The sequence below is a fragment of the Pithys albifrons genome, chromosome 2 (genome assembly GCF_047495875.1).
Source record: "Pithys albifrons albifrons isolate INPA30051 chromosome 2, PitAlb_v1, whole genome shotgun sequence".
Taxonomy (NCBI): domain Eukaryota; kingdom Metazoa; phylum Chordata; class Aves; order Passeriformes; family Thamnophilidae; genus Pithys; species Pithys albifrons.
In genome coordinates, this window is record NC_092459.1 from 107937427 (window position 1) to 107956981 (window position 19555).

Here is a 19555-nt window from a genome sequence, read left to right on the forward strand (position 1 = left end):
CTGTAGGAAAAAAGGCACTGTTGGGAAAAAGCATTAATGCAGTTGATTTTGCGATGTTTCCCAGTAGTTGCTTTCCTACACCCCCAGCCTTCTGCTGTCTAGCTAGGATTCCTTCATAAAGCCAACTTAGTGATCAGATATCTTATCTCCATATAGCGTGTTCAAGTCTTAGGGAATCTGAAGTCTTATACATACATCCTCAAGCCACCTTTAAGTGAAAAATCTCCATCTAATTAGATTACCTTCATTGACAAGCCCATCCTTACAGATATGTAAACTGCAAATACACATATTACTTCCATAACTTCTTTTTCCCTATGACCTTACCTTAGTATGCACAGTGAACTTCACTCTGTCCTTTTCACTTAGGGCATCAGGTATATCAATTTGGAGAGAAGGATCAACATTCAGGTCTACAGACACAGACCTCAGCTGCAACAAAATTCATAGTATAAGCCTTTGTCAATCATCAGGTTTAATCAAGCTAGACTGATCATCAGCTGTAAACAAGAAACACACTGCACTATACTGCTGCCTTTAGGAACAGCACACATGGCCAAGCATGACAGACTTGCCACTACCTGCACATCACTGTAACAAGCCTTCCCATCCTCCTTTCAGTACTTCTCCCACTTGTTTCCTTGGAGCCCACCAAGCCAAAGCCTATTATGTCATGCAGAAGCCCTAACAGTTCCCTTCACTATCCTGTGCCTCCACAGGATTCTAGCTTTGTGATCTCTTTCCTCACCAATAGATCAGAGAACTGTTGAGATTTATGAGCATGTCATGTGAGGCATCATTTTACAGGAGAACCCATAGCCCACCTTGTTCAATAAAGACCAGACTTGGCTTTCAGGTGCTTCAAAGAGGCCTTAAACTGAGCCAGCATCTTCCTTTGGGGGTTTATTTCTTCATTCCAACAGCCTAGACCCAGAATATCACTTCAATTACACTAGCTTTTCCAGGTCAGTGGAATTGCCTTCTCAGTTGAGGATTCTTTAGCTCACATAAGAAGTTTGACTTCTAAGAGGTAGTCCCTTGACTAGGCTGCAGCCTAACAAATCATTCTTATTTTCTGCATAAGGTAGAAACCACCAGAGGTCAAGGTCACAACACTGGAAGTTTGTTGAAGAGTGACCATCAGAGCCTGGAGAAGTCCTGAGGGTATCCTTTGAAGATAATTCTGAAGGCCTTCCCAGAAAAGCAAGCTGGAGAAATGGACCATTACTGATACTGTTTCACCACTCTGCAGCACACTAGTGCACACACACACACACAACAGCTCCTGCCACCTGCTGTGTACACTGAGTTTCAGCAACGAAGCCAACAAACAAATGGTTTCAGACAGCATCTGAGCTATCCTGTCATAACACAGATAGCTTAAATGCTGCCTTAAGCATTTGTAAAGCTGCCTAAGAACTGTTGATACGTTGCCCTTTATAAGGTGAAGCTTTGCTTCCAAAAGGCTCTGGAAACTCCCTCCACCTAAGACTGGCCATCTGCGGCACAGATCTGGTAGATGACAATTCTCTTTGTGTGCCTGTAGAGAATACAGCTGCTAGGCCAGTGTGCATTTGCCTCTATCCAGCCTGCCCCTGATGGTTACTGCTACCCCCTATGATCAGACTGCCATGTGTAAATGAGGGATACCCCAGTCACTGTACCCTCATTCCTCTAGCCATGTTAGAAAGACTTCTACCTGCTGCATCCTTGCTGTTAGCCAGAATTAAAAGGAAGTAGATGAGATAAAACCTTTTAAATCTTATTATTACAAAATGACCTTGCATACAGCACATTTCCATTCTGACTTCTGTGCACCCAAAGACTTTAAGCCCATTCTGGGTATTGCCCTGGCAACAGGCATGCTTACAGAGCATGCCCTGGAACACAGTTCCAAGCAGCCCCAGGCACTGCTCACATCAAAATGGACTCCAAACTCTACAGAGATTCCAACAGTACAGTCACTTCCCTTCAGTCACACCTTGGGACAGACTGATGCACCCATACAGGCATCCGCATCTAAAACATTACAGGAAGGCACAGGCCAAACAGCACACTGGTTTGGGCAGAAGCTGCCCCATTCAAGCACTACTGGAAAGACAGTTAGAAGACCACCAGTCAGGCATTAGTTTCACTGGGAGCACAGTCCACTGTCTGTTGCCAAATGAATGAAAAGCAAGTTGATCAATGTTTCACAGCCAGAAAACACCAGCAGGCAAAGCAGCAAGGTACAGACCTCAGTGTTTTACATCCTGCTTACTTATCTTTACTGTCCAAACAGGATCAGCAGTTCTAATAATATGAACTGCTGAGTCTGGAAAATATGATAAACCAAAGGAAATCATTTCCTTTCAGCTAAACTAAGAAAAGGATTACACAAATCAGCCAATCCTGAATTTGCAAGCTTTCTTATTAAGTCTTGTAGAGAAAGTCACCTGTGATTAGATGCTGTCTGCATACCTTTCCATGCCTAGTAGTTGCCTACACAAGAGATGAACAGGTATGGACACAAGGTGGTACTGCTTTGTCAGATTAAAGCAGTTCACAAGTCACAGACGTGTCATGTCTTCCCAGCTCTGCACAAACTGCAGAGATGATCGGGCAAGAATACATAACCTACAGCTTCAATGATTCCCAGGAATAATACTGTATATGGGTTTAGGGTCCCAGCAGGGGCTTATTTACACAGAATCAACTGGGAATCAGCAGCAGCATTCAGCTGTGCACTCCAGAACAGTATGTACTACATATAGGGCCCAAAGCAAGAGACCAGCCCAGAACCAGGACAAGGGTCAAGAACATCCCTATATACCTTGGTAAGATTCCACCCCTCAGAACTGCATGAAGCCACTTGCTAAAAAAATCTTCTACTTCTACTGCCCTAAACATCTGCTATAAATGTACATGACTTAAAGGCCTTACATACTTAAAGTCTTAAACATATGAAGACAGCACAGGATTATTGACCTCTACCCATCAGGAGCTGGTCTTCAGTGAAGGACACAGAATTATACAAAACTGAGGAACATAAGATCACTGGTCTTCTCTAGTCCTGTGAAGATCACTGCAGGCTTTTAACTCCAGGCCAGAGACCTTTTGGATTGCACCATCCCAGCAGCAAAGCTCAGACTACAAAGGGAATATTCACACTGTCTGACTTCAGAAGGAGGGAGTGCTTTCTTTCTCTATAAAAAGTGGTGGAGTAGCACTTAGGCACTGAACAAGAAAGCAAAATGCCCCCCTCGTGTCACCACAGCTCTATAAAGCACTAACTCAGTAAGCAACTAAAGCATATATTCCACACCAACCCTTTATCAACACAAGCATCTGCTTCTGAAGCATTAACAATCTCCCATTCAGGATCTTTCCTGCCACCATTTCTCCTACACCAATCCTACAATTAGGAATGAGGACCAACTTGCTTATGGTCACATGAAGGCTGGTGCAGAGCAAAGGAATTTAAACTTTTATCTCCAGACCCCAGGCTTGTTCTTTTACCACAGCAGGCAACCTTCCCAGGATATCACTCCATCTTAGCTCTCTGGCCTACGATGTCTGGCAGCTCTTTCATATCCAGAGGCATTTCTTTGCTAGGACAGCATTCCTTCTTTCCTGCACTCCAGACAGTGGGCAAGAGACCTGAAGTTTCCCCATCCCAGTTACAAGAAACCAGTCTGCCACTCCACACTCTCAACTGGGAAGGAATTATTCCTTACTTGCACCATGTGACCAAAGAGAGGAGAAATAGCTGGGCTGGGCTGCAAATTGAAACATTCATCCAAACCCAGAACACTTTCATTTCTCTTTCTCAGAAACCACTTCTGGTTTGCAGTGACTGCAGAAATGGATGCCTCCCATTTCTAGGCTCAGGTCTCATTAGTGACTTGTTTCAGGATCCCTGGGGTTTCTTGAGGATTCAAGAAAAGCGTCTCCCTATTCCATTCAGACACCATCCACCGCAACTGTCTAACCTGGAAATTAAAACAAGCCATCAAGCAGAGCCCTGCAGAATAACATACAGTCATCATATTGATGAATATTTCCAGGTTTCAGGACCAGAAAATTAAAAACAGATATTATGGTACTAATTAGGACACCATGATAAACATCTGATCTAGAAGACCAGGAAACAGCAGAGAGCATTACCGTGCCCAATCCAGGTAAAGTTTTACAGCACTTACTTTTTTTCCTATTGGTTAGAGATGCTAGGGAGGGTGAAACAAAAAAAACCCAAACCACAAAACAAACCAAGCAAAAGAAACAACAAAACCCCCCAAACCCCTCAAAACAAATACACAGAAGTATTAACAGCATCATTTAAGTACAACCCAGTGACAACCATCCAGGCTTCTACCTGACAGACATTAAGTTTCTCATCAGGTCTCACCCAAATGCAAACACATCTTGATGCTTGCAGGCATCCACTGAGAGGAAATGCCCTCAGCCACTGAATCTGCTTAATTCTGTTGAGTGCCCTGAACTGCTGCTTTTAAAGTTACACCATTTGCAGTTTTAGCATCAGCTCTGGATGACTTGATGTTACTTCTACATTCTATCAAAAGAATCTGCAAGTGCAAGCAACTGTGTTCAACATCTGACTGCTAGTGGATTTCAGGGGAATTCAGGGAATATTCTGAGTTGGAAGGGACCCGCAACAATCATCAAGACAACTGAAATAAGAATATGTATTTTTTCTCACAGACAGATTAATCCAGGGATTTTCTACATAGCCAGACTCCTGGAAAGGGCAAGGTATGGATCCCTTCCACAAGGGTTCACATGTCAAAGCTTTCTGCTTTTTTGTCAGCTACATTATAAAAAACCTTCTCCCTTTACTGATCACCTCCCTGCTGCCACTCAAGCAACAGCCCACAAACAAGACTTCAGTAGTAATTACATCTGCCACTACCCATAATCCATCACTTTTTACAGAGCAGTCTTTTTAATTAAACCAGTTTAAGTGCTCTCCAGAGAGCAGTAAAAGATCAGGATATTTTCTGGCAGTTTATACAGAGCAATCAGTTCCAGAGGGCCTTTTTTTGACACCCAGGAGTTAACCAGCAGACTTGTAGAGTATCTGGCCAGCAGCATTAGTTGCTGGATCTACATTTCACTCATAGTCAATCTTTCAATCAAGATACTAAAAAGACATCTGAAAGTACACTGCACACATGCAGCAGTAAAGAGCCAAAATAGTTTAGGTGAAGTTTTGATTTTGCAGCCTTCGTGACAGACTTGCTCTTATCTCTAACATGGAGCTGAATAGTACTTATGTAGTCTGGGTTGCAAACCACCAGGAAAATTAAACCAGTATTCATGTTGCTACTTATGCTATAGAAACTGCTTTCCCAAATTTGTGACTTCAGACTGTAAAACTCCAGCGATGTAAATGTTTTTAATTACTTTGTTTAAAGCACCAATAAAGAGGGAATAACAGTTCAATTTAGTCACATTGAAATAGCATTCCTCACCAAGTGCAATGCTTGCCAAGTAAGCAGCAAGAAGGCAGTCTCTATAGCCAGAGCACCTGTTGCCTCTGGCTGTACAATAAGCTGGCCTGATCGCTTGGCTCTCCTGTCAGAGGGATCTCTGCATCACTCTCTAGAGAAACCAAGTAAGCACATGCCTCCTTACATTCAAGGATCTCATATTCCAAGAAAAAGCCCACCTTGATCCACCCAGGTGGATCCACCCAGCACACAGGACACCTTCATGCAACCCACTAATTCCTCATCTTAAGGGGTCATGCAGGCCAAATCCACCATGCTACAGTAATGTGCCCATAAAGCACGGCCTGTGGCTAAGCCCACATGCCATCTGTAACACAAAGCACGCCTGACTAAAATGGAAATTGTGCAAAGTCAGCAAACCCCTAAGCTACAGTCAGCATCCACAAGAATGTTTTGCTGCCCTCCAGCCACAAGGCCAGAGATGGTGGTAGGGAGTCTCAGAAATACTGCCTCACCACACTGGCTTCACCTTCAATGGACTTGAAATTGTGTCATTAGGCCAAACTGCTAGGCCAGCTTCATGGAGGCTGTATGTCCTTGACAGTATATTATCCTTATCCAGTAGCTTTCACTTTCCTAGCAGTTCATCTCCCTACTTGATTTCAGGCCCAGCAGCATGCAGAAGCAAGTTTTTTGCTAAGCATAGGCAAGATCTAGTATGCCCTCATTCCTTTCAGACCATGTAGCAGAATTTGCCCAGCATGGAGAATCACCATTTGTGAGTTGTAACAGCAAGTCTTGGGCTATGACATAGCACTTTGTCTTCCACTGACTGCTTTGAGAAAGAGGAGCTACAATACTCACTCTCAGTTTTTTGATCTAGAATATTTTAACTGCAGACTAAAACCTTAAAATACTATCAAACCACTGACACTAGGAAATACTGAGGGGTATTTACTCAAGCTTAGCTTGGCAGTCCCATTACTTGCTTCACATTCTGAAGTGCCTTTTCCTCCCCATGACAGATTACACCTTCTTTCCCACTACACTTCCAATCACCGTTATCCTACCCTCCCCACATATTCTGATCCTCTACTGTTTTGCCACCTCAGGGTCAGTTTTTAGTTAATACTTACCAGTGGCTCCTATTCAAGGTTAATACCTAATGAAGCTTTCTTTACAAGCATAGGCTTTATCTACTGGCCACACACCAGTTCCATGCTGCTGTTTGTTTCTCTACCTAAACAGACCAAACAAGATAGGAGTATTTCTAGCCTCCCTCTTGCTGCTGTAATCCCAAGACAGCCCTACAACCTGAAACAAATTAGTTAATTATTTGTCCGTTGAACATTAGGATTTAAAGCCATTCCAGCCCTCACCATGGGAGCCTTCCCTCCCCCACCCCCCCCCAATTTCCTTCTAAGTTAAAAAGGCACATAAAGACTCAAAACCAACTGCTTCAATCAAGTTGATATTTGACCTTCCCCTCCATCGGAGCCTCACCTGCAGATCCTGCAAGCTTAATACTCACAACCAGTATTCTTGAAGGATAGACACTTTAATACAAATAGTTTCCCATGCAGCAGAAAACAGTTAAAGCACCGACCAGCTCAAAGCAAACTACTAGAAAACACTTTATGTATAAACTTTTTCCTGTTCTACTGGATCTGGATTGTCTCAAAACAAGATTCATATGGAAAGAGGCACATAAAAAGAAACTATCTATAGGAAGTTAATAAACTGGAACAAGCTAGTCTGTTTCTAACCCTCAAGTTAGCTGATACACATGTTCCAAAATACTGGAGAAAGCACAGACTGAAGAGACACCTAACAGCTTAAAACACAGTCATCTTTCTGCAAGTGAATTAACCTTAGTCACAATGCAAAACTACATTAAGATGCAACAATATGAAAGGCAAACAGGCAGCTCACTGACTGTTACAGGCCTGCCTTACCTTCTGTCCAAGGTATGTTGAGGAGTAGTTATTAAACCAGGTAGTTTAAGTAAATTAAGCCAGGCAGCTTGTCCAGTCAGAGAAATAATTCAAATCACTGTCTACATTGCACACACATTAATTCACAAAGTTTCCACTTTAGCATTTAATTTGCATTTCCTCTGAAAAGTCGGGAGTCTTAGAACATTAGTTAACACACCATGCTGCTTTAAAGGCTCCTTGGCACTTAAAGCTGCAAACACGACTACAGAAAAAGGAAAACCAAGTCAGCTACTGATGTGATAGCCAAAGGAAAGAACCACTGCAGCTGAAGTGACAACTGCCAGACTAATTACCCCAGAGCACACAACCAGGAAGGCTGGTCACAGACACATTAGGCAGCTGAACCACAAAGAGCAAGTTGAACCCCCTGCAGCACAATTGCCTACAGCGCTTCACCTTTAGTGCCCAGAGACAGGTCCTTATGAGCAGGTCCTGCTCCTGCATCCCTTGCCAGGCCCAGTTCTTGCAGCTCCAGGGCCCTGGTTGTCACCCTCCTCTTGCCCCAGCCCAGGAGCGCAGCCTGAACTGTTTCACGGCAGCTGCACAGCCTTACCCTCCTCCTCCGTCCCACTCCGGCTTTAACCCTGCCCCACCCCCTTATTTTTCCCTGGGCCTCTTCCCTCAGGTGCTGCACCCCACGCTCTCCCTGGGCACTCTGACCACCTGCCCTCAGGAGACCTTGGTGCGTCTCAGGTAACTAAGACTTTAAAAACAAACCCTAAACGGAGCAGAAATAAAAACCTATCACTGTCCCAGCTGTGCCGGAGTCAAAGGAAGCAGGGAGCTCCCTCTCACTCCGCGGGGCCAGCCCGTTTGTGCCCCCGCCGCCCGCCTCAGCCAGACCCAGGCCATGACCACAGCCCCCACCTTGTCCTGCACGTCCCCGCAGTGTAGAGCCATATCTCCGAACACAAACTCCCCGTCCTCCTCCCCACCGCCGTCTCCTCATATACCCCGGGGCGGAGCCGCCGCCGCCACACCCCTCGCTTGGCGGCCGCCATCTTGGGTGAGGGCAAGACGCTACTTGCCTTTATCCAAGATGGCGGCACAACGCTTAATTTTATTTTTTTTTCTTTTTCATTAAAAGTTTTGGGTTGTTTTCCTTAGAGCCCTTCAGATAACACCTAAAGAGAAAGAGACAGAGTAGACGCTCTCCTCTCGCACCTTTCGGGGCGCTCCAACGAAAAGAAAGCGTCTGCGGGCTGGCGGCGCAGGAGAACTACAACTCCCATGAGGCGAAGGGCGGCGCAAAGCGCGGTGACCGTGTGAGCGCGGCGGCGGGCGGAATGTGCTTGCGTGCTGGTGCCCGTGGCGGTGGCGCGAAGTGCCGGTGAGGTAATGTGGGAGTTGGGGGTCGTGAGGGGCTTGGGGCTGCATCGGCGAGTCATGAGGGCGAGGGAAAGGAAAAGGAAAATGGGCTAGGACTTCGCTGGCCCATCCTGCACTTCCGGCGGGTAAACCCTGCCCCGAGTCAGTCACCGCGTGGGCCGTGTGGCCGGGCTGCCGTGCCTGGGTGGGCGTGACCGCGTCCTGCAGAGCTTGTCCAGTGACTTATCCGTGAGGGAAGCTCTGTACAAAGACGGTCTATTTGACACTGTCGCATTTCCAAGCACCTGGTACCCATGTAGAAAGGTCTGTCTGCTAGAGAGCACTTGGCTGTCACCCGATGTTAGCCTAGCTCTCACAGGTCGCCAAAAACGCTGACGTCATGCTACAACCCTGTTTCCCACTAATTCCATTCCCAGTGCTAAACTGGGAATGAAGCTTGAACTGGGAACTGAAGCTTCTTTTCCCTTTGGTTCAGAGTAGCTCTGTAGGCTTATGCTATAAACTAGGTTGCTAAATTTTCTTTCTCTGTGTTCTAAACTTCCTAAAAGATGGAGCTGTCTTTTTAACGTGGATAGGTTCAATAATTTAGTTTGCAAACTGCAGAGAGCCAAGGAAGAGAGGTTGGGGGCAGGGAATGGGCAAGTGTGTGAAGTTCTAAAAGCGATACAGCTGTCAAAGCCCTGCCTTATTAAGTTGTAACCAGAAAAAAAAAGGAGAAAGAGAAAATATAGGGTACTATTGGCTTTCTACATCAATTAGTAATACTTCTTCAAGAGAAAAACCTGTGACGTTAAAGTTATACCTTCATCAGTGGTTCTCAGATTAGGGACATGGGGCAATAGAACTGTAGCTGTGTTAAGTAGTGCTCTTTCTTATTATCTCTGAAGTAAGCTAGTGCTTTTGTTTCCTGAATAGGTGGCTGTGGAGAAAAAACCATGGTGGTTATTGTCTGAAACCATAGTTACAGGTAGGTTTTTATGGATGTGAACTTTTTCTTAAATAATTCTTTTAATTTCCTTCTGTTAAGCCACTCATTCCTATCCGGGAAAAGATTTCCTCAGTTTTATTAGCTCAGTTGGAGCTGCGAAGCCAACTTGCTTGGGAAAGTTAAGTCCTCCTTTTTTTTTTCCTCCAGGTTATTTTATTTGTGTTCAGTTCTCCAATGTGGCTCATCATTCAACACTTCAAGCAATTCTGCCAGCCTTCAACCACAAACCCTTTCAGAGAGAAGGGAGACATTTTCCCAGAGGGAAATACCAATTAAATTCTGTTATTTGGGGGTGAGAGTAGATCCAGACCACTCCAGCTCCATTTTTTTCTTGTAAAAGTAAGTTATTTGCATAGAACACATGATTCTTTATTCAGCTGGAATTTCTTAGCAATCCTAGAACCTCTTTCCTTTTATAAAACAGAACAGCAGATGACAAACTCTCCCTTTCCTGATAGTTCAGTTCATAGAGTGCACAAATATTTCCACAGGTATTACTCCAACATAATGTACACTGTTAAATCAAAATTCATACTAGTCACTGAATCACTGCATCAGTGTTGCAGTAAATTAGAGCTCCTAATAGTCCATATTTTAATATTGCATGATTAAAAACACCGATCTAGTATAAATGTATTCCTTAAAAGATGTCGAGGGGCAGTTTACTACAAGTGAACTTTATGTTGAATCTTGCTTCCTGCAGCTGACAAAGAGCCAGAATAAACTTTTTCTCTTGTGCTGTGGCTGATGTAACAAATTCACAGTCATTGACTCAGCTTTTTTTCTGTTCTGATTAGTGCACGTACACAATGACATGTTTTCAAACAACAGCCCAAGAAACTACAAGCCTGGACAGTATTATATTGGAATAAGAGTATATTTTTCCTGGTTTATGTTAAATTGCAGCTTTATTTGGAGGTAAATCCCAAGACAGGAGAGATTAATTCTTTTGTACTGCTTTTCTGATGAAAAAAATTCAGTGAAGCAATTTTCTTATGATATTAAAGCCTGACCTTTATGTATGTCTTTGCTGCTTCTACTGATTTTGGTTACCTCCTGCAGCAACTGACACCTGTTGTAATGTGATACCATCATTCATTATTTCTTTTGCAGCAAAGGGCAGATTGTGCAAGGTAAGCAATCCATTCCAACATTATTAAAAAATGTAATAGTCTCTGAGAAGAATGAGTTGCTGTAAATGCTAGTGTAGCAGTTTTGCAGAAGTGAGCTGCTTCATGATAGTAAAATGACAAAACATGGGGAGCTTCTTATATTTATTGGAACAATTGGTAGTATTAGTGAAGACATGCAAAATTCAGTGACTGAAAACTGAAGCTCAAGAATTGAAACATGCATAACATAAAAACTACCTTTTTACACTGTAAAAAATTTCTAGCAAGCTGAGCTGTACAAACAGCTTATCACATCATTTAAGAAAATAGAGGAAACATAAAATTTGGTTATGTTTCATAAAAACCTGTAAAACTTTCTCGCACGTCCACGTAGTGAAGCAGGACAGGACTTCAGTTAGAGAACACAAACAGTCTAATTTCTTGCTGCTGCATAAACTATCTAAAGCAGGTTTTTCTATATTTTTGGCAGAACTTGCATACTTTCATGGCAATAAAATGGTTTTAATTGTTTGGTTTGTCCTTTCATAGCACACCTGACTATGCTTTTCTCATGTGCAGGCAGGAGAGTAGTTTTTACAGAAACCTGAAGGTCAGAGGATGATCAGATGATCATGTCCATTCTTGCTGTTGAGTACTGGGAAGTGAGAGAACAAGTGCAACTCCACCCAGCCCCGTTCTGCTATGAGGAAAGCAGTTTTAGAATTACTTCAATATTAACTGTAGTGCAAGGGTTAAAAAAGGGAAGTGACACATTTAAAGTATCTTAACTGGTAAGGTTTCCCATGTGAGGTGGCTTGCTTTATGTTTAATCAGACTATAAAAAATCAGTAGCAGAACTAACTAGTTGGCACTTTCATTATTTTCCTCTGTTATTCTCTTATGGACTTGGAAGCAGTTTTAAAATCATTAACTGTTTTGATTGATATGCATCGTAATTAGGGGAAATCCTTAGTAAAGACCGAGTGAGACCATCTGACAACAGGATAGCAAATCTGGCTGCAGCGCACCAAGTACTGAGTCACAAATGCTATGGCTACGTGACATGGAGTTCTAATTGTGTTTTCCTAGTTTGGATTTGCTTTTGCAAGGTTACTTTTGTATCAGGTTGCATGCCACTGGGTTACAGAACAGTTCTGATTTGCCCAGACCATACAAAGTCAGTGTGAAAACGTAAAGCCAGTAAAGAAAAAAAAGCAGTGTATCTGCCTATTCCTAATTAAACTTGTATGGGTGGATGGCTTTGTCCTTCAGAGGTGAAGAACACTATTTATGGAACCCAAGTCCAAGGTCTCAACCTCTTGCTACTAGATGCATTGACCTAATCAGCTGCAGCCAATACAGCCCCATTTTTGGAAAGTGTGTGTGACACATGCCTGCTGCCTCATAGCAGTTGTGTGTGAGCACAGGATCTGTCCATATGAAATAATTCCCCATAACACATTTTTATTTCCTGTGGTGCCCACAGCTTGGGCAGTATGTGAAGTGCTGTGTAAGGAGTGTGGGGAAGGAAAAGAATAACATGAAAGTATTGTCTGGAAAGAATGCTGATGGTAGCTGGCAGTGAACATGGATTCTTTATTTGCAATGGATGGAGGGAACTTCTTAATGGGAAGCAGATAAAACTTCAAGTAGGAGAATAGGGCCTCAATTCTACATGTATTTAATACTGAGTGAAATGCCACTATGCAGGTGTTACCTTTTATCCATGTGCAAAAACCTTCCTAGGGCTTAGCACTGCAGTTAAAATGCAGTACAGCATTGCTAGTATTCTGTTCTTTCTTTTAAATTTCCTAAGTGTCTAAGAACACAACTATGTTTGAAATTCTGTTTAGAAAAATACTTCTATATTTTATTCTGAACTTTAAAAGATTTATTTGAATCTAAAGATATTTGAAGTGCATCTGGTTTCTCTTTGGGTTTCCTAGTGTCAGGTCTCACAATTGTATATACTGCTGCCATCTGCTTTTTTCTAGGTATACAAAAGAAAAACATGGTTTTATTCTCCGTAAGGTACCTTGTCCCCATGACCCCCTTAAGTTGGGCATTCACTAGAAACTTAAAAGTTTTAATACCTCATACCAATGGTTTTGCTTCATTCTCTTCTGCATAGCTTTTATTTCCCTCTAGATCTTTTGCAGGGTTGTTTGTGGCAGGTCCAGTTTTTGTATCTACTTTCATGGCAGTTACAATACTATTGCTGTAGGACTGTCCTTTGTTGCAGCTTTTGCTACTTGCAACATCCTTATGTTCTTGCCCACTTTCAGATTTTGCAGATCAGCACCTGTTCTTTTCAGGACCATTTTGTCTTTTTGTTGCTTATTGATTCCTTCTTTTCTTTATCTGAAGAAGTTTTCGTGGCATAAAATGCCAACACTTTGACCATAGCAATTCTTTGTTTGACCAAGGGCAAAAATAAGATAGTGGTAAAGTTTTATGACTCTGGAAATCACAAATTTCTTTTTCCACAGGGAAAAATATTGTAACCTCCAGATGTTCCTAACAGAAGAAAGAAAACTCTAACTATTCACAAACACTTCTTGTCAGAATGCAATTCCTCCAGATACTGTCCAGGAGACCAAGGAAACCGGAAATGCTTTTTCAAATACCATTTTGTCAAAAGCAATTCCCATATGCATGTCTGGCTACCTCTGCATGTATTTATAGTAAAAAGAAAACAGCAAACAGTTATGCACAAGTTGACCAAGAAAAATACAAGAACTTGGTCTACTCTGTTACATCTTATAAAACCAGCACCCAGACACCAGAGACAATATATGAAGAAGACAATTTGTTATATGGGCCACCAGATAAAGACAGACCTCCAGTTAAAGCTGGGACAAAGACTCCCAAAAACTGGGTTCCTTTAATAAACCCCAACAAGAGAATTCCCCCTCTCAACAGTGATTCAAACCTCCCCAGGAAAATCATGTTACAAAAAATGAAAATGCCCAGTGTTACCCGTATTCTTCAACAAACTCTCTCTCCACAGCAAGTCTTTTATCTAGAAAGATGGAAGCAGAAAATGATAGTGGAGCTTGGAAAAGATGGTTTTGAAGAGTATACGAAAAGTAAGTCTAACCACAGTGTTATTGCAACATATAAACAGCACAATATAACTGGCATGTATATTGTAACATATGGGTAGTATCGGGCTCTACATACAGGTCAAGCATTTTGGAAGTCCTTTAAGAGCATATTGTAAGTGTACCTGTTATCAGACTCTAAACTCTAATCTGTGTTCTAGGACCACTAAAATCGATTTAGAAATCTGTGAGAATTGAGAATTAGACTGTAGACATCCTTTGCTTAGTCCTGTCTGCCTCTACTTTATTTCTCTATTTGCCAGATATTTTCCAGCTGGTATTACTGATCCTCTTTGCACATACAAAGCTACTTTGTAACAAGATGAAATAGGCATTTTGAAATCTTGAGTCTTTAATAACTGGTATGTCCTGCTGTTTGTGGTGATGTTTTTCGGTACCTATTTAGTTTATCCAGTGTATGCTGCCTCCATGAAATTGCCATGCATTTAGAAGTTTTCATTTCATAAGACATACAAAGGTGACTTCCTCCAAGCTGTAGGACTGAAAGGGATCTATCTGGATGGACCTAGGGGATAGTAAGTGGTCAGGCTGATAAATATCCAAGTGTTCCAAAACTAATATCCTATGATTATGTTTTTTTGATTACTAAGCATTTCAGTGGATAAGGTGACATAACCAACCTTATATAACAGTTGAAAATTTATCTTTCTTGGAATAATTTCTGAGATAAGCTCTTATTCCTAGAACTATGCTCACTCATTTCAGGAGATTAGTTCCATTCAAATGAACAGATACAGCCAAATAGGCAAGTGCAGCAAAAGCAGCCAAGAATAATATTTTTAATTTCTAGAAATTCACAAATGCTTTTGAATAAACAATAAATTAAAACTCATATTTTGTTTCTGAGACTAAAAAAGTAAAATAATAAAAGATACTAATTTCACTGTTGACAATTTATTTTCTGTCTCTTTACCTTCTTGTCCCCCCATCCTCAGGCTTTTAGTACAAAACACAGGACTGGTTTAAGAGCTACATTTTATAATATGTAGAATGTGAATGTCTTTGCCTGTTTTTCTTAGATATTTTCCTCCAAGGAGAACTCTTTCATTCTGCTTTGGAATCTGTATTCCTGTGTGAAGAGATAGCAACTAAGGAGAAGAGCAAAGATGGTGTTATTTCTGGCTACTTATCAAGTGTGGAACATGTCTTAGAAGATATCAGTGAAGTGAAAGCTTTGGAAAGTGGAGTTTATCATGAGACCCTTCAGTATCTGGGCCTGGTAGACTGCGTGGCGAAGTATCGGTGAGGTGCTTCTTCCCTGACACCTGTAATGCCTGTGGCAAATGTTTGGGAAGCTGTGTCCCAGGCTGCAGCTGGTATGTTGCTGAGTGGTTGGGGGAAAGTGGGACAGATCTCTAGGACCGGCAAAACAGATTAACGCCCCTGGCTGAACCTGATGGCAGAAGTGCCATTTTTGTTTGTGGGGAGTTCCTTACTGGAACAGGGTGAGTGGGACATGGTTATGTGATTGTCAGCATTTGCCAGGAACTGCAGCAGGTATCAGTAAGTATTGGTTTTTGAGATCTGAACTACCAGTGTGAAAGAGAAATGTTTAGACCTAATAATCAGCAATGTGACGTCAAGGTGAAACAGGCTGAGGCTCATAATGATTATGTGCTGTCTCATCCCTTATTTCTTACTTGTGACTACACTTAAGTTTAAAACATTGTCCTCTTATACAGAGGCCAGTTGTGTGTGATTGACTGGAAAACTTCAGAGAAACCAAAGCCATTTCTGAAGAATACTTACGACAACCCATTACAGGTTGCAGCATATGTTGGAGCCATAAATCATGATGCCAACTATGATTTCCAGGTGAGTGGGCCTGCTACTTGCCAAGACAAGCAGCAGCACCTGTGTCATCTTCATTTCTGCCCGCCTACTGCCTTTAGAACCTGCTAGCTATCCATCATGGAATTGTTGGTAGGATTTGTAGCAAAGGAACACAGTCTTAGATCAGGTTAGGATGGCATACTGTAAAATAATTCTGCTACTCCTGCTAATCTTGCTGCTCTTGGCTGTCAGCTGTGTATTTTCAGTGGTTTTAAGGACCTGCTCTGTGGAACTAAGGGAACCTCAGTCTTAGGAGGTCAGATGAACTCACAGTAACTTGGCATCTGGGCAGTCCCCTATGCTTTGTTCTTTGTGGTTTTTGCTTGTGTAAAGAGTAGGAAGGGGCAGGAGAAGTATAAAGCAAAAGAGCCTGTGAACAGGAGAATGGTGTGTGAGGGCCTTGCTTGCATCATGTGTTGCTATATCACACTAGCAAATGAACTAAATGACGGACTTGGTGTTTGGAAGCTGTACAGTGTTTCATCAGGGGAAAGCAGCATGTTATGAATCAATCAGAAGATAGTGAAATAATGGTTTTAAAGACCCTAAATGCAATTCTAGCCTGCATACTTGGCCTGAAAGATTTTTACTTCAATAAAAATATTGAAGGGGGAAAATACGAGGCAGAAGAGAGCAGGTTATTTCATAGGTTGTGCAAAGGACTCTCTAGGATACTATAGAGTTCAGCAAACAAAAGCCCTTAACAGACATAATCCTTACAGAATGAAATGTGGGCAGTAATTCTGGAATTCTGCTGTTAGCCTTCTGCCCCACCACTATTGGCTGTTTGGGATTTGGGATTTTGGATTTATCAGGTATGAAAGATGTCAGAACATGCCTAAATAACTGTTTCCATTCAGACTGATGCTGGAGAATACATCAGTCTGGTTATATGGCCCCAGGAAAAACCTCATAAGTCAGGGGAATTTTATCAGCATCTCCAAGGTTTAAATATCACTTATACTTGAAGTTCATGTTCTCTGGTTTTCACTGAGGTTAGTCAGAGCTTTGGACTCTGGGGTTTTGGAGCATTTCAATGTTAGTCTCCAAGTATTTTATGGTGAATTATTCCCCTTTTTTATTCCCCATTTCTTATTTAAGAAATATATGTATGTGTTAAGATGATGTTTTGCCATGAGGTTTAGTTTTTAGAATTGTGTATGAATGTTGAATTTCTGACAGCCCTCTATTTTTGAATGTAGGTTTGCTGTGGACTCATTGTGGTTGCCTATAAGAACGGCTCCCCTGCGCATCCACATTTCATGGATCCTGATTTGTGCTTGCAGTACTGGAATAAGTGGCTTTTGCGCCTTGAAGAGTACATGGACAGAAACTGACCCAAACTTCTAGCAAGTGGTCTGAGCACAGAGACAAAGCAACAATCTTTCATTTAAATATACCACTTTAATGTACATTCTTTTTGAGTAACTTTGGTTAATTTCTTACAATCTGGGGGGTTTTTTCCACCTTATTAAAAAATAGGGTAAGTAAATTTTGAATGGGAAATATGTATTTCTTTATGTTGTAGGTGACTTCAATAGTTTGGGCAAGACAAAATCAATTTATTTAGCCTCTATTTTTCCCCACACAATTTATACAGCCTGAGGTTGATAGAAAAGTTTCTATTATCAATTAAAACTGTTTAATCAAATCATCCTTCTTTGGTAATTTTTGAGAAAAAAAATTGTTGCAGAACTAAGACTTTGAAAATGAAATTGGTGAACTAAAGCAAAACAACATCTGCATTGTCTGAGCTGAGAGAAATGCAAATGATAAAGAAAATTATATAGTAGACAGGGTTTCAATCAGTTTCGTTCTTGGTCATGTCAGAGGTTTCTTGTAACAAACTTGTTACTATTTGTGGGTTTTCTTACAGCAACAACTGGAAAATCTGTGCTAAGGATTATAATGGAAGTTCTCATTAGGTCTGATTTAAAATACTACAGCAAAGTGATCATTTAACAGAAGTGACTCAGTAAGAGAGGAGCAGAATTGTAACCAATATTCTTAGAAATTTCCAGCGAGTTTTTTGAAAGGTGGAAAGTTTGGCTACTGGTATTGGCTCCTCCTGCAGGATTCTTAGCACACATGGTCTGTGCAGCCCACAGAAAAGCACTGCTAAATGGGCTCTGTACCTTGGGTTATAAGTTCTGTGCAGACTGAGGCTGCAACTGCCTTTAGCTCTCCAGACTTTGCTTATGGGTCTGAGCTGACAAGGAGCCCACCCATGCTGAATGATCTCCAGTGTCAAATGAGAGTGTGCACCAGTGCAAATGAGTTTTTATGTGAAAGCAGGCTTGTGGCTGTGAAAGTTAGGCATTCTGAGGAATGAAATGCTGCTGGTTGGTTTATAGAGGGTAGGGGTTTTGTAGGTTTGTGTTTGTGTTTTGGTTTTTTACAAGTAAGTTTGTGAATAAATGTTTTGAAACAGAAGTTGCTTTTTCAGCCTATGGAATCAAGCCTATAAGACAGAGAATAAGCTTGGATGATGTCAGGTCTTGTGTGTTGCACACCTGGAAAGCTTTTTTTCCTCGTTCTCTTTGTTTTCTCTGAATTGTATGTATGAATTTTCACAATACCACTTCAGGTTACAAATAAAAGTATGACCAACCCATAAGCTTCAAATGAACCAGCCAGAACCATACTTAAAAAAAAATGGACAGGCTTGCTGCTGAAGAAACTTAAACCTCAATAGTGCTGCTTCTCCATTTTACGGATCCATGGAAATGTGTCAAGGAAACTCAGTTATAGTGGTACTTACTTAAATAAACCTGGTCTAGTGATGTTATGATTACTCTGTGCTTAATTAGATTTATATCTAAAAAGTCAAACGATGGAGACTGAAAAACTGGGTTCAGAAATTACTAACCACGAAGACATAGTACAAGGTCTCAGAAGTTCTCTCTGTTTTACAAGTGTCTTCCCACATCACAGAATTTAAGCAACTGGGTTGTTCAATGTCATGGAACACTGTCAGTTATCTGTGAAGGATAGCTTCATGGATACAAAGAGGGTGGCCATAAGCAAGAAGTAAGATGCCTTGATCAGAAGCAGGAGGTGATAAAATAGGCTGAAATATCTGTATTGATTGGGATTGTATAGATCAGGCTAGTGGGGAACAGTTGGGCAGTGTTTGGTGGGATTGCTTTCTTCATCAGTGCATCATACAGCCATTAGATGTCTCTGAACCTCATCCTCCCCTCTAGTAAATAAGGACAAGTCTGGAGCCTGGGCAGTGTGGGGACCTGTTGGCTTCATCTGTGTTTGTTTGTTACAAACACCTTGTCTGAGGAAGGCTGCCACCAATGTTTGTTTGTAAACCTATGAGGTCTTGGCTGAGTTTGTACCCTCAGAGAGCCAGGAGAAGGCAGACAGCTCTCAAAGACAGCAGTGGTAGAAGTCACTTGTGTCTGGCACTTCTGAAAGCCTGCTTGCCTCAGGCACCTCTAGGTGAGCTCTGGAACATTTCTGTAGTGGCACTGGTTTGTCCTGTAACAGAACTGGCAGGTGGCCGTTGCCAGTGTCACACAAACCCAAACCCACTTGGTGGCCAGTTTAAACTGACTTGCCAGACTGTTAAATTTATGTACCTAGGGCATTATCCTCTGCAGAAAAAACTGCCAAGTAGTTAGGGCAGTTACTTCAGCTACAACACCCAGCTTCTCAGAGCTTTGCTCTCCATCCAGAGAGGGTTTTTTACCGTACAGTTACCTGTTCCCTT

General features: G+C 41.9%; 2 protein-coding genes across 11 annotated transcripts in view; one reads left to right on the forward strand and one right to left on the reverse strand.

Annotated features, from left to right (window-relative positions):
- SNX5 (sorting nexin 5) overlaps positions 1–8421 on the reverse strand; it is a 67372-nt gene extending 58951 nt beyond the window's left edge. For 2 of the 4 annotated variants that reach the window (XR_011700085.1, XR_011700086.1), the window contains exons 1-2: positions 7844–7952; positions 328–432 (exon numbers count right to left, since the gene is read on the reverse strand). Coding sequence is in view for 2 of the 4 variants with exons in the window: in XM_071581963.1 (XP_071438064.1) it covers positions 328–432; positions 7844–7891 (153 nt within the window). In the remaining 2 variants the exon portion in view is untranslated. Of the gene's footprint in view, positions 1–327; positions 433–7843; positions 7953–8314 lie in introns of those variants that run through there. The other 2 variants (XM_071581964.1, XM_071581963.1) reach the window with 2 other exon arrangements.
- A 267-nt stretch (positions 8422–8688) lies between these two features.
- Positions 8689–18618, forward strand: MGME1 (mitochondrial genome maintenance exonuclease 1). Of its 7 annotated transcripts, XM_071581966.1 has the most exons (8): positions 8689–8782; positions 9692–9743; positions 9912–10103; positions 10878–10897; positions 13366–13965; positions 15021–15243; positions 15684–15816; positions 17037–18618. In XM_071581966.1, exons 5-8 carry the CDS (start codon positions 13443–13445, stop codon positions 17169–17171), a joined length of 1014 nt encoding a protein of 337 aa, XP_071438067.1. In that variant the 5' UTR covers positions 8689–8782; positions 9692–9743; positions 9912–10103; positions 10878–10897; positions 13366–13442; the 3' UTR covers positions 17172–18618. The 7 variants fall into 7 exon arrangements, with proteins under 7 accessions (XP_071438067.1, XP_071438066.1, XP_071438069.1 ...); XM_071581965.1 differs by lacking the exon at positions 10878–10897; XM_071581971.1 differs by lacking the exon at positions 10878–10897 and having other exon boundaries at positions 8691–8782; positions 13887–13965.
- The last annotated feature ends 937 nt before the right edge of the window (positions 18619–19555 follow it).